Below are 15268 nucleotides of genomic sequence, written 5' to 3'. Positions count from 1 at the left end.
AAAGAATTTGGATTAAGAATGTCCCAGATTTATAGAAATTCTTGGGAGTTTCTTAAAGCCACAAATGAAAGTATACTCTGAAGTAAGATCATTCAGTGGAGGAATTAAATACTGGTGTGAGCTCCCACATCACAATTAGAATACAACTGGTGGTGTACCAGATCCCACTATGCCTGGTAGAGAGAACTAAAAAGTAGAAGATGTAAAAGAAAGAGGAATATCTTATATGGAAACCATTCATTATGGTTATATTCCCAGGAGGAAATCACGGTGAACTCAACTGAAATGTGACTATGGATGGGTCTGATTTTTGACATCCCTCATAGGTTTGTAATGGGAATGAGAGCTCCCAAGGCTCGTTAGAAGGGCTAGCTATACCCTCCTAAGCACAAGTATCTAATCTGGATGGCTGACACCAGATGAACAAGGAGACCCGGCGTCAGGCTGAGTGAAACGAGTGATTCGTCAATCATTGGCGCTGATACATAGACTAGAAATTGGATCTTGTTAACTATGCCTTTTAAAGAAAAGTAAAACCTGATTCAAAATATAAATTACAGAGCACTAATTTCATCAAACTTTGTATATATTAAGTATAAAGCAGGAATTAAAACTATATAGCCAGGGGCGCCTGGGTGGCTCAGTCGGTTGAGCGTCCGACTTCGGCTCGGGTCATGATCTCACAGTTCGTGAGTTCGAGCCCCGCATCGGGCTCTGTGTTGACAGCTCGGAGCCTGGAGCCTGCTTCACATTCTGTGTCTCCCTCTCTCTCTGCCCCTTCTCTGCTCATGCTCTGTCCCTCTCTGTCTCAAAAATAAATAAACATTAAAAAAAAAAATTTCAAACTATATAGCCAGGATTGCTCTAACACCTGGCTTGCTAAATGACAACTGCTAATAATAATTTAATAGGTTAATTTAATAGAAGCATTTAACTCTCTCTAATGCTTCAGGCTTTTGAAAAGCCCTGGTCCATGCCCCCATCATAGTCTCCTAAAGGTTTATCTTTGAAAATAAGATTTTTAGACATAATTTCTTATTTGGAGGTTGAACTCCATTATCTCTAAGATCTCTTTCAGTTATAAAATTTCAAGATTCTGTTTTGCAAATTTCCACCTATGGTGATTGTGTCAAGAGACATAATAGTTCATGTGTAAGATTTGAACTACTGGCTGAAAACTGATAAGAGAGACAAGGCATTATTTTACTCCTTTATCTTAACTTATGATTTCTGAAGTATACTCAACACACTCTGTAGTTCACTAAGGGAAATCATGAATTCCTGTTGACATTTTTTTTTTTTAAAGACAAGGATATCAAAAAAAGAGCATAACTGTATGGAGATACCCATGTATCTTTTTTTTCTGATCATCACAATTTCTGTAGCGACCAAGTCACTCTGTTACTTTTAACTCTTATCTCAACCAACTGCTAATAATAGCAATGGATAGAATTTATTTATTATAGTTTACCAGCTTTTGTACTTTATATCTCATATTCGATAAAAGCCTGTTTCTTAAAAGGGCTGTATTTTTTTTATACCATTCAAACAAAACTTTTTTCTTTTAAGTTTATTATTTTGAGAGAGAGAGAGAGAGAGAGAGCATATGAGCGAGGGGCAGAGAGAGAGGGAGAGAGACAATCTCAAGCAGGCTCCATGCTGGCAACAGTGAGCCCAGCACAGGGCTCAAACCCACAAACCGTGACATCATGACCTGAACCAAAATCAAGAGCCAGATGCTAAAGTAACTGAGCCACCCAGCTGCCCCCAAACAAAACTTTTTAAAAAGGGAATGATTTTTGGGCACCTGGGTGGCTCAGTCGGTTAAGCATCCAACTTCGTCTCAGGTCATCATCTCATGGTTCATGGGTTCGAGCCCCGCATCGGGCTCTGTGCTGACAGCTCAGAGCCTGGAACCTGTTTTGGATTCTGTGTCTCCCTCTCTCTCTGCCCCTCCTCTGCTCACACTGTCTCTTTCTCTCTCACAAATAAATAAATGTTAAAAAAATTTTTTTTTAAAAAAGGGAATGATTTCCTAATGTGGGGAACAGAAAACACACACACACAACCCCCTAAACCCAAACCCAATACATCTTGAAGAACAATTTTCTGATTGCAAATGGACTATCAGTCCATAATTTTCTATGCAAAAGGTAAGAAGCAATGAGAAAACAAAAGAATATCTATTAGAGTAGACATGGTTTTCTGTGACACTCTTACCAGTTCTCCCTCAGGACCACCAAAATCCAAATACAGATTTCTGATGCCATCATCAGCAGACATTTTCAGCCTTTCAAAGGGGTAGCGGTACAGTATGCTGCTGGAACCTCCATTTTCCTTGGAGACAGTGAACCCATTTTCATAGTGGACAGTGAGTCTTACCTCTTGGCCATTTAATGTGCAGCCTGTTGAAGACAAGCAAAAGCCATCATTAATAAAGTTACTGCTTCAGTTATTGAGTGGAAAAGAATTCTTCTGACTGCAAAAAAAAGGAAAAAGAATCTTCTTTTGAGAATGTGCAATACCTAACCTACTTGGAACTCCTTCAAGTAAATCTTTTTCTGGTTGCTTGCATCCACATCTTGATGGAGATGAGAAAGCGATGGCCATAACTCTCCACGACATCTGATTTGATTCAGTTTAATTCAGTGAGAGTATCAATTAAACACCTGTGCTGGAAGTAGGCTGTGTGAGGTACCGGAGAAGTAACAGGCACGGTCCCTGCTCTCCAGGACTTCATAAATGAAAGGCATAAACATGAAATCCCTAACCACATGAGGTAGAATAGATAGAACACGACTAACAATAGAATGAATAAGGCCAAAGTCAAGGAAATGTTTCCTGGAGGAGATGGCACTTCAGATAGGCCCTAAAGAATAGGTCAAACTGCTTAGGCAGTGAAGTATGGGAAGGTTTCAAGTATGGGAAGGTTTCTACCAAAGGAGAAAAGGCAGAAATGCCTTTCAGGGGCAGTAACATGGTTTGGTTGGTATCTAGGAAGAGGACAAAGATAGTGTTTATTATCAAAGGCAAAGGCTATAGTTGGCAAAAGTCATACAGTCGGACCTATCAAAGATAAAATTCAAAGGGTTGATCTGAATTGACAGGACAAAAAAAATTTTGGTCATCAAGATTGGCAAATAAATGTCTTCTCTCAACACTGGTAAAGTTTCTGTTCCATTAACACCTGAGCACAGTTTTGTTGTTAGTGCAGTGTTGTTGGTGCTACAAGTGTGAGGCCCTCTGAGACCTGGGAATTCACATAGCAGTTTGTCAGTTCAAGTCCCGAGTCAGACTCCGCACTGACGGTACAGAGCTTGCTTGGGATTCTGTGTCCCTCTCTCTCTGCCCCTCCCCTGCTCTCTCTCTCAAAATAAATCAACTAAGAAAAATAATCTCTGGAGGTAGAACTTGGGCATCAGTATTGTTAAAAAAACCCTCCTGGGGGCACCTGGGAGGCTCAATGGGTTAAGCATCTGATTCTTGATTTTGGCTCGGGTCATGATCTCTTGGGTTCTTGATATCAGGCCCTGCTTTGGGCTCTGCGCTGACAGCATGGAACCTGCTTGAGATTCTCTCTCACCCTCTCTCTCTGCCCCTTTCCCACTTGCACATGTTCTCTCTCTCAAAATAAATAAATAAACTTAAAAAAAAAGCACAACTCTCCAGGCTATTCCACTGTGCACAGAGCATTAATACTGTTTTTTGGGCACAATTCCTGATGATTAGGCTAACCTTATTTAAATAAGTAAATATAAGACATTGGGATTGGGACAAGAGGGCCAGTAATACTCCATTACTAGACTTCACAGAAAATCCTCAAACTAAAATTCTAATGTTTCTTCTAGCTTCTCAGTGAATATTACATTGTAAAATTCTTTAAAGCGATGGTTGTGGTGATGAGGTTAACTCATGGCTCCTTAGGCAAAAAAATAAAAATTACTGTTTTTTCCCATTATACAACTATGATATAACTTTAAAAAGTGAGACATAAAAGTAGCCTATTATTGCACTTGGAGTTAGGTATGGAATAAAAGCCAGGGATGTCAGGTGTATAAGACAGTATCTTCCTCAACAGCTAGGATGTGGATGTACACACCCACCCATCCTCTCCTCTCTCTGTCCGTTTGTCCCTCTTCCAGGGACAAGGCCAATCCCTCCATCTGTGCTTTGGATCCCATCCATTCCCACCTTCTCAGAAACTGTCCAAGGTTGATTATTCCTTCTTCCTCTGCATTTTCAACATTTCCCTTTAAACTAGATCTCTCCCATTAACCTTTTTAAAACTTCAGGTTTCTCTCATTATTGGAAGAAATGCCATCACTTGACTCCTTACCTTCCTCTTTCTCTCTCTCTTTTTAAAAGATTTTCTTTTTAAGTAATCTCTATACCCAGTGTGGGGCTCGAATTCACAACCCCAAGATCAAGAGTTGCATGCTTCATGGACTGAGCCAACCAGGTGCCCCTTGTTCCTTTCTTATAGCTATTTGGTCAAAGGCATGAAGTAGGTCTTACTTATTTTTATTTCTCTCATTACAAAACATAGCACTTTGTAATTAATAAAACAGTAAATATTTGTTGATTTAGTGAATTAAGAGAAACTGATACTGTATATGTCCCCCAGGAGTTTAATCTGGGCATAAGAATGAGTCATTGAGAGGGGGAAATTCAGGGGCTTAAGGCACTGGTTTTGGAGTCAGAAGAGACCCAATTCAAGCCCTACCTACATTAACCCCAGTTCTTCATCTTTTTTAAGTTTATTTTGAGAGAGAGCATGTGCACAAGTAGGGAAGGGTCAAAAAGAGAGACAGGGAGGCAGAGAGAGAATCCCAAGCAGGCTCCACACGGTCGGCACAGAGCCTAATGAGGAGCTCGAACCCACAAACTGTGAGATCTTGACCTGAGCTGAAATCAAGAGTCAAAGGCTTAACCGCTTAACCAACTGAGCCACCCAGGCACCCCTCCAGTTCCTTCATCTTAAAAATGGAGGTGATAAAACTTGCCTTAGAAGGGTGTGTGTTAGAGTTACAGGAAACTCCTGTATTCCACTCATGACTTCTAACAACTCTGATATGTACTCACTATTCTTTCTGCTTCTCATTATTCAAAGGAATTATTCTTTCTGCTTCTCATTATTCAAAGGCACGGGCTATGCCTACCGTATCCATTTTAGTATAGCCAGTAAAAGCAGAGTATATACTCAATCAGTATTTACCCAGTAGATGAATAAAAAGGGATTCAAGACGATTTTATAAAACTGAGAACATGGATAAAGCAAACCCTTTGGTCATATGTCCTAACAATATAAATACTTTAAAATGCTCATTTTTCTGGGGCGCCTGGGTGGCTCAGTCGGTTGAGCGTTCGACTTTGGGTCAGGTCATGATCTCATGGTTTGTGAGTTTGAGCCCCACATCAGGCTCTCTGCTGTCAGCATGGAGCCTGCTTTGGATCCTCTGTCCCCCTCTGTCTGTTCTATCTGCTCTCTATTTATTTAAAAATAAATAAAACATTTTTTTATGCTCATTTTTCTTCTCCTCTTGCAGATTTTCTACATATTTACTAATGCAACTCTTCCCATGTCTACTACTTCTTAGTAGTAGTTCTTGTTTGATTTAAAAATTTTAATAAGCTTAGGTAATTGGTATGATGAAATTAGCCTTTAAAAGCATACTTCTTAAAGCTCTAACAATTATACACATATATGTATTTTCCTATTTTGAATTCCTGTGGAATTCACAGGATGGAAAATGATAAAGCTTAATGCACCCGAGGGAAATAACTGTGTGCTCTGCCTAGTGATCCTGAAGTTCACATTTGCTAGAAGGAGAAAGTCTTTGTGTATCAGAAGGATTACTGGTCAATTCTACTGTAATCTAATAAAGGTTTAAAGCTAAATGAACATTATGAAGTTCATGTATTGCATTCACTAGTAAAATCTCATAGGTAGTCCCTAACATTTTCCTAAATGAGTAAACTATATAATACATAAATAAATAAAACATAATGAAACACACGAGACAAAGAAACAGAACTTAAATGATTTCTTCTTGTCAACTTCCTTTCTTTAGGCCACAGATATCTGAATATGTAGTACAATGTGCCATAATTATAATTTTAAATAAACCTTTCTGAATCTCCCAACAATTTAACATCAAGGGGTATCGTGCATCTGAAGGACATGCTGGCTTACGTATGTGTGTGTGTGTATACGTGAAGGTGGATGTGCACAGTAAGCATACACATATTAAGACATAACAGATCAGGTGTGTGCATGCACGCACATACAAAAACACATCTGAAAGGAATTCGGGCTCTCATCAAAGCAGTTCACCTTCAGCCAGTTTAATATATCTGACAGAGCTCTAAATACAGTAACGAACAAGTACGTTTGTTGACCTGAATTGTGGAAATGAAAGTATTACCAAGGTAAGATTAAAATACAGCTGTGAATGAGAATAAAAAAGTTCCAGATTACCAAAAAATGTTTCTTTTGTCTATTTTAAAGTATAAGGACCCAACCAGTCCTTCTCTCTCCCCAAGCCATCTGCATTTAAACAACTGTGAGCCAGGGACTGGACAGATTTTTATTTCCTGCCACAAGTTTAGCTGTCAGACACAAAACAACATGAAACTAAAAAAAATGTTAAAAATCCAAGTTGCATTCTTTGTTTTGGGAAACATATCTCTCTGGATCCTTGAAGAGGATATGGTGATCCCAGATGCCAGTCAAGGGCCTAAAGAGTGTTCTTGGGCTCCCCAAAGGAACACGGGGCATTGTAGACCTTCACACTGAGGACACAACCCAGAAAGCACATTCTGTGGCCAAGACAAAAACCAGAGTCCTGCAGCCCTTGATGTGGTGACTAACATCTCCAAAGAGAAAATGGGCAGGAGACAGACAAGTGAGAAAGACAATGTGGATATGGTAGCCTTGGTCAAAATCCAATGTGTGGTCTTACTAGTCATTACTTGAGTCATCATTGTGGTTGTGAGGAAAGTACCGAGCAGGTCCTAAAGAGTTGAAGAATTAGGTCATTTTGACAACACTTAAAAAACTGTCGCTGTGCCAGTTTTAGAAGATGACCCACAGAAATGCTGCCTATGCAAATTCTAAAGCCATGGAGATCCCTCACTTTCCAAAAGCAATGGAAAGAAAGATAAGTATCACAAGACATTCTGCTCTTCACACATTTTCTCTTTCTAAAAAATCCTATAAAGCTATGTTTATAGAATAAAATGCATAGAGAAGAGGGGCAAAATCAAATAAACTGACTTTGCAGTCAAGATAATCAAAGTAATTCAAACCCTATTAGAAACTCAAACATTTTGACTATTCTTTGTTCTTGCTAAAATGGAAAGTAATCTGGAAATATCTATACAGATGTATATATGTACATACACACAAATATATACAAATGAAACCATAAGGGTGCCTAGGTGGCTCAGTCAGTCAAGCATCCAACTTTGGCTTAGGTCGTGATCTCACAGTTTGTTAAGTTTGAGCCCCACATCAGGGTCTCTGCTAATCAGTGCAGAACCTGCTTTGGATCCTCTGTCTCCCTCTCTCTGCCCCTCCCTCGTTTTCTCTCTCTCTCTCTCTCTTTCTGTCAAAAACAACATTAAAAAAAAGAAACCATATAGACTAGCCACAAGAGGGCGTTTCAACAATGAAAAGACACCACCAGGCTTCTTTCCTTTAGATGCTTATTTCAGTAAGTACTGAGCACACCCTTGCAAACTTTTGAAGACAAATTCCTACTCAAAATTCCTCATTTTTCTACAGCCATAAGCCTTGCCAGATGCTTATATTTTAAGGATGTCTATCCATATCTTAGACACCAAATCTTCTGAAATAGACGGTTAGTGCATCTAGTACTTCATTAATGAATCTTTATACTATCACATACAGATTAATATGAGGAACAGCAAAACTGCCATGTTGTACATAGGGTGTTATGAATGAGCCACGTACAAGGCTACTACTGAAACAGAAAAACCAGGTTTCTTTCTATCATGATAATTTTAAGCTGCCATATTTTGGAATATTTTTAAGTCTGGCACATATGTTAATAGTTTTTACTTTAAAATAAAGTATAACAGTTCCATTTAACTACTGCTAGAAGTGATACATCAGGATCTATACCTAGAGAGACTTCCTTAATTAGTTCAGCAGCAGCATGACAACCCTGAACGAGTATCCTGGTCCAGGTTGACAGATCCCGATGTGTCTCCACTCTGAAGAGATGCATCTCAATGCCCTGCCGAGAGCCCGTCCGAGTAGCAAATGTAAGGTCAGATCCAAGTGAGGGTGATCGACATCCAGAGCCAGAATGAACCAACCTAGGATCACAAAAAGGGCAAAGATCAAAAAGTAATTAATGTATCGTTACAGGAACATGTCAGCAATTTATACTGAAAAATAAGCAAAAAATTATAAAAGCCCTCAGCAGTTATTGGAAAAGTACATTTCAAAACAATATTATATAGTCTTTGAAGTATATACTATTCTGTTTTCCCATAAAATGGCCCCTATTGTCACAGGCACAACACTGGGCTGGATGGGCTAATGCCCAATTTTCCACTGGCTTTTTTATGCTCTCAAAAGACTATACATACCAAAAAAAAAAAAAAAAAAGATTCAGTTTTGGTTAGGAAGTGTTAAGCCCCCACACATGCACAGCCTCCCCTATTACCATCGCTCACTTGACGGTAATTTTTTTTTTTTAAACGAAGAATGAACCTACACTAACACATCATAATCATCCAAAGTCCACAGTTTACTTTAGGGGTGACTCTTGGTGTTGTACATTCTATAGGTTTGGACAAATGTGTAATGACATATATCCATCATTATAATATGCAGAGTATTTTCAATGCTCTAAAAATCCTCTGTGCTATGCCTATTCATCCACCTCTCCTCCTGGCAATCACTTATCTGTATACCTTTTACCTTCTTTTCTTAGTTGCATTAGCAACTAAGCATTGCTGGTATGATGTTGAAAAGGAGTGGCAAGAGGGGACAGGACATCCTTGCCATGTTCCTGACCTTAGTGGGAAAACTTCCTGTTTCTTCCCATTAAGTATGATGTTAGCAATAGCTTTTTTGTAGATAGTCTTTATCAAGTTGAGAATGTTCCTCTCTATTCCTAGTTTACTTTTTTTATTATGAGTGGGTGTTGGATTTTGTCAAATGCCTTTTCTGCATCTCTTGATAGAGTCATATGATTTTTCTTATTTACCTTGTTGATATGATGGATTACTTTAATTGATTTTCGAATAATGAACCAGTCTTGCATATGTGGGATAAATTCCATTTGGTCATGGTGTATAATTTTTTTTATACTTTTTTTAATTCATTTTGCTAATATTTTGTTGAGGACTTTTGCATTTATGTTCATGAGAGATACTGGTCTACAGTTTTCTTATAATGTCTTTGTCTGGTGTTGATATTACGGTAATGTGAGCCTCACAGAATGAGTTAGGAAGTATTCCCTCTGCTTCTATACTCGGAAACAGATTGTAGGGAATTTTTTTTTATATTTATTTATTTTAGGAAGGCGCATAAGTGGGGGAGGGGCAGATGGGGGGGACAGAGCATCTGAAGCAGGCTCTGCACTGACAGGCTGACAGCAGTGAGCCCGATGTGGGGCTCGAACTCACAAACTGCAAGATCATGACCTGAGCTGAAGTCAGGACACTCAACCGACTGAGCCACCCATGTGCCCTGGAATTTCTTTCTTAAATGTTTGGTAGAATTTATCAATGAACCCATGTAGGCTTGGTGCTTTCTGTTTGGAAGACCCTACACTTTTCACAAATATTAATTAAAAATGGGTGTTAGATCTAAATGTGAAATGTAAAAGTATAAAATTTCCAGAAGACATTAAAAGAGAAAATCTAGGTGATCTAAAAAGATACAACACCAGGGGCGCCTGGGTGGCTCAGTTGGTTGAGCGTCCGACTTCGGCTCAGGTCATGATCTCACGATTCATGATTTTGAGCCCTGCGTTGGGCTCTGTGCTGACAGCTTGGACCCTGGAGCCTGCTTCGGATTCTGTGTCTCCCTCTCTCTCTTCCTCTCTCTCTCTCAAAATGAATAAACATTAAAAAAAAAAAAAAAAAACTTTAAAAGATACAACACCAAAAACATGATCCACAAAAGAAAAAAGGTGTTAAGTTTGAATTCATAAATTAAAAACTGCTGCTCTTTGAAAGACACTGCTAAAAGAATGAAAAGACAAGCCAGAGTAGGAAAAAATATATGGAAAACAAATACCTGATAAAGGACTAATATCCACAATAAACAATGAACTCTTAAATTTCAACAATAAGAAAACAGAAAAACCCAGTTGAAAAATGGGCAAAAGAGTCACTTCTTAGTATATATCCAAAAGAAGTGAAATCAGATTCCTGAGATATTTTACATCTATGTTCACTGCAACATTATCCACAATAGCCAAGAGGTGGAAGCAACTTAAATGTCTACTGAAAGATGAATGACTGAAGAAAAATGTGGCATTTACATACAATAGATTATTATTCAGCCTTAAGAAGAAGGAAATCCTGTCATATACCATAACACACAAGAACCTTTTAGATAGTATACTAAGTGAAATAAGCTAGTCACAAAAAGACGAATACTGCTTGACTCTACTTACATTAGGTATCTAAAGGGGTACAACTCAGAAACAAAGTAGAATGGTGAGTTGAAGCCAGTAAGTCGTATCAACTACTGTGCATCTCAAGGGTTTCAATGAAATGCTTACGTGAACATTTCTTCATCTAACTCCTGGTTGACTAGAGCAAGGACCATTATTTCTGATAAACGTTGTGCCTGGGGACTTTGAACTTCAGTCTGTTCAGAGAGCATATATTTTTTAGGCTGTGCACATTATGATAAGAATGAGACATAATTAATTTCTGTTCCTAAAGTAAATAGCCAGTGAAAACTGATTTTCTAAATTTCGAAGCTACTCGACTATAACTCTTGACTTCCATTCACTTGAAATGTGATACTGTTCCGGGGCGCCTGGGTGGCTCAGTCGGTTGGGCGTCCGACTTCGGCTCAGGTCACGATCTCATGGTCTGTGAGTTCGAGCCCCGCGTCAGGCTCTGGGCTGATGGCTCAGAGCCTGGAGCCTGCTTCCCATTCTGTGTCTCCCTCTCTCTCTGCCCCTCCCCCGTTCATGCTGTGTCTCCCTCTGTCTCAAAAATAAATAAAACGTTAAAAAAATTAAAAAAAAAAAAGAAATGTGATACTGTTCCATTATATTAAAAAAACAAAAAATGATGTGCCATCTTTTTACTTAATTTTTTGCTTGTTTTTATTTTTATTATTTTTTTAAATGTTTACTTATTTACTTTTGAAAGAGAGAGAGAGAGAGAGCACAGCAGGGGAGGGACAGAGACAGAGAGGGAGACATAGAATCCAAAGCAGGCTCCAGGCTCTGAGCTGTCAGCACAGAGCCCGACGTGGGGCTCGAACCTATGAACCATGAGATCGTGACCCGAGCCAAAGTTGGACGCTTAACTGACTGAGTCACCCAGACACACCTTTTTGTTTGTTTTTAAATGTTTATTTCTTTTTGAGAGAGAGTGTGAGCGTGAGCAGTGCGGGCGGGGGGGAGGGGGGGGAGAGGGGGGAGAGAAAGGGAGACAGAGGATCCAAAGTAAGCTCTGTGCTGATAGTAATGTGGGGCTTGAACTCACCAACCATGTGATCATGACCTGAGTTGAAGCTGGATGCTTAACCAACTGAGCCACCTAGCTGCCCCCATCTTTTGCTTTAAAAAGTGAGTTCAAACTCATTTGTGGGGGGCTAGGTAGTGATGCTCTTGAAATACTTTTAGATGTAACAAAATGAGAGCCTGAACTAATGTTTTGGGGAGAAGGTTCAAATCAAGTATGAGACAGCAATGAAACAAAGTACAGAAGAGAAAATACTGAGAAACAATTAGCAAAAAACCCCAGAGTTTCTATCATACATTGTATATACTCTGTCCCATACTTTTTTTTTTTTTAATGTTTATTTTTGAAAGAGAGACAGACCGCAAGTGGGGAGGGGCAGAGAGAGAGGGAGACAAAGAATCCAAAGCAGGCCTCAGGCTCTGAGCTGTCAGTACAGAGCCTGACGTGGGGCTTGAACCCATGAACAGTGAGATCATGACCTGAGCTGAAGTCGGACACAACCGATTGAGCCACCCTGGTGCCCCCCCATGAGATTTCTTAAGAACAGAGTTTCAAGGACAAAGACATGTAACATTCATGAACTAAAAACTATTTTTAGATACAAGGGAAACAGCAGAATATTGTCTAAGAAAGTACTGAGTGTTAACAAAATATATTTTAAAAATCCTTTCAACTAACAGTGAAAAACTTCCCACGAAGAAAAAATCTCAAGCCCAGATGGCATTGCTGGTAAATTCTACCAAATATTAAAAAAGAAAAAAAAAGAATTAATGCCAATCTTTATGAACTCTTCAAAAAAAAAAAAAAAAAAAAGACAAAGGAACACTTCCCAACTCATTCTATGAAGCCAGTAGTACTCCAATACCACTCAAATATCCTCATTAAAATACTAGCAAATTCAATCTAGCATAACCAAATAAGATCTATCCTGTAAGTGCAAGGTTGGTTTAATACCTGAAAAGCAATATGGTAATATACCATATAAACAGATAAAGGACAAACCCACATGATCATTGTTATTAGATATGGAAAAAGCATTTGACAAACCCCAAACCCTTTCATGAAGAAAATACCCCAAAAACATGGAAGAGAATTTCTTCAACCTGATAAAGGGCATCTATGAAAAACCCATAGCTAACATCACACTTAACGGTAAAAGACTAAATGCTTTCCCATTAAGATTGGGAAACAAAGATGTCTGTTTTTGCCACTTCTATTCAACATTTACTGGAGATTTTAGCCAGAGCAACGAGGCAAGAAAATGAAATAATAGGCACCCAGAATAGAAAGTAGTACAACTACCTCTTATTTGAAGATGATATGATCTTGTACATAGAAAGTCCCAAGGAATCCACTAAAAACCTATTAAGCTAATAAGTTGAACAAGAATGCAGATCAAGATATAAAAATTAATGTCTTGATTATATACACTACCACCAAACAACCTAAAAAGGAAATTTAAAAAACAATCCGAGGCGCCTGGGTGACTCAGTTGATTAAGTGTCTGACTCTTGGTTTTGGCTCAGGTCACGATCTCATGGTTAGAGTTCGAGCCCCACATTGGGCTCTGTGCCACTGTGTGGAGCCTGCTTGGGATTCATTCTCTCTCTCTCTCTCTCTCTCTCTCTCTCTCTCTCTCTCTCTTTGCCCCCCTCCCTCCCCTCACCCCCCCACCCCGGTCTCTCTCTCTCTTTCTCCCATCTGAGTACTAATCAGGTCCAACCCTGCTTAGCTTCTGAGATCAGACGAGATCAGGTGCGTTCAGGGTGGTATGGTTGTAGACTCTGTGTCTCTCTCTCAAAAATAAATAAATAAACTTAAAAATTTTTTAAAGAAAACAATCCATTTAGGAAATAAATTTAGCAAATGAAATATAAAACTTATACTCAGAAAACTACAAAGCATTGCCAGAAGAAATTAAAAACCTAAATAAATAAAAAGATACACTGTATCACAGACTAGAAGATAATATTTTTAAGATGGCAATATTCCCTAAATTGATGAACAGATTCAATGTGATCTCTACCAAATTTCATGTCTTTTTTTTTTGCAGAAATTAACAAGCTGATACTAACATCCAAATTAAAATGCAAGGGACTCACAATCACCAAAATAATTTTGAAAAAACAAAATTGAAGGATTCATACTTCTGATTTCAAAACTTACCACAGGTATATAACTGATAGTCCAGAAAAAAAAAAACAAAACCTTACAGTTATGATCAATTGATTTTTGCCAAGAGAGTTCAATGGAAAAAGAATAGTCTTTTCAACAAATGGTACTATGATAACTGGATATTCCCAAGCAAAAGAATGATATTTGACCACTACTTCATACTATACACAAAAATTGACTCTAAGAATTAAGTGTAAGAGTTATAAAGCTTTTAGAAGAACACAAACAAGTAAATTTTTGTAACCCTGGATTAGGGAAAGACTTCTCAGATTAAGACACAATAATGAGACACAACATATGAGAAGACTGAGAAATTGGACTTTATCAAAATTAAAAGTTTTTCTGCTTCAACATTTTTTTTAAATGTTTATTTACTTTTGAGAGAAAGAGAGAGAGACACAGAGGCATGAGTGGGGTAAGGGCAGAGAGAGGGAGACACAGAATCTGAAGCAGGCTCCAGGCTCTGAGCTGTCAGCACAGAGCCCAATGCACGGCCTGAACTCACAAAGTGCAAGATCATGACCTGAGCCAAAGTCAGACGCTTAACCAACTGAGTCACCCAGGTGCACCAAAAGCTTTTGTGTTTCAAATGACACTATCAAGAAAGTGAAAGACAACCCACCGAATGGGAAAAACATTTGCAAGTCATATATTTAATAAGGTATTTGTCTACAGAATATATAAAGAATTCTTACAAATGAATAATAAAAAAGCAACCCAGTTAGAGGATCAAGGATTTGAATAGATATTACTCCAAATAAAATACACACATGCCAAATAAGTACATGAAAAGATGCTCAACATCATTAGCTATTAGGGAAATGCAACTTAAAACCATGAGGATGAGCTACAATGTATCATGCTAAGCGAAATAAGTCAATCAGAGAAAGACAAATACCATATGATTCCACTCATATATGGGATTTAAGAAACAGAACGGATGAACACATGGGAAGTGGGGGGGAAGAGAAGAGAGGGAAACAAACCCCAAGAGACTCTTAAGGATGGAGAATAAACTGAGGGTTGATAGAGGGAGATGGGTGGGAGATGGGCTAGATGGGTGATGGGTATTAAAACAGGCACTGTTGGGGTGCCTGAGTGGCTCAGTTGGTTAGGTGTCCAGCTTTGGCTCAGATCATGATCTCACGGTTCGTGGGTTTGAGCCCTGCATTAGGCTCTGTGCTGATGGCTCGGAGCCTGGAGCCTGCTTCGGATTCTGTGTCTCCCTCTCTCTCTGCCCCTCCCCTGCCTGCTCTCTCTCTAAAAACTAAGTAAAAACATTAAAATTTTTTTAAATAAATAAAAAATAAAAAGGGCACTTGTTGGGGTGCCTGGGTGGCTCAGTCGGTTAAGCATCCGACTTGAGCTCAGGTCATGGTCTAGCAGTCTGTGAGTTCCAGCC

At 38.8% G+C, this 15268-nt stretch overlaps 1 protein-coding gene across 1 annotated transcript in view; it reads right to left on the bottom strand.

Moving 5' to 3' along the window:
- Positions 1–15268, bottom strand: part of SNTB2 (syntrophin beta 2) — a 107412-nt gene that overhangs the window by 7768 nt on the left and 84376 nt on the right. The window contains exons 5-6 of the mRNA XM_060650325.2: positions 8147–8343; positions 2221–2405 (exon numbers count right to left, since the gene is read on the bottom strand). Coding sequence (XP_060506308.1) covers positions 2221–2405; positions 8147–8343 — 382 coding nt within the window. The remainder of the gene's footprint in view (positions 1–2220; positions 2406–8146; positions 8344–15268) is intronic.

The sequence above is a fragment of the Panthera onca genome, chromosome E2, assembly GCF_046562875.1.
Source record: "Panthera onca isolate mPanOnc1 chromosome E2, mPanOnc1 haplotype 2, whole genome shotgun sequence".
In the NCBI taxonomy this organism is placed as follows: domain Eukaryota; kingdom Metazoa; phylum Chordata; class Mammalia; order Carnivora; family Felidae; genus Panthera; species Panthera onca.
This window is presented reverse-complemented; position numbering and strand designations above follow the sequence as displayed.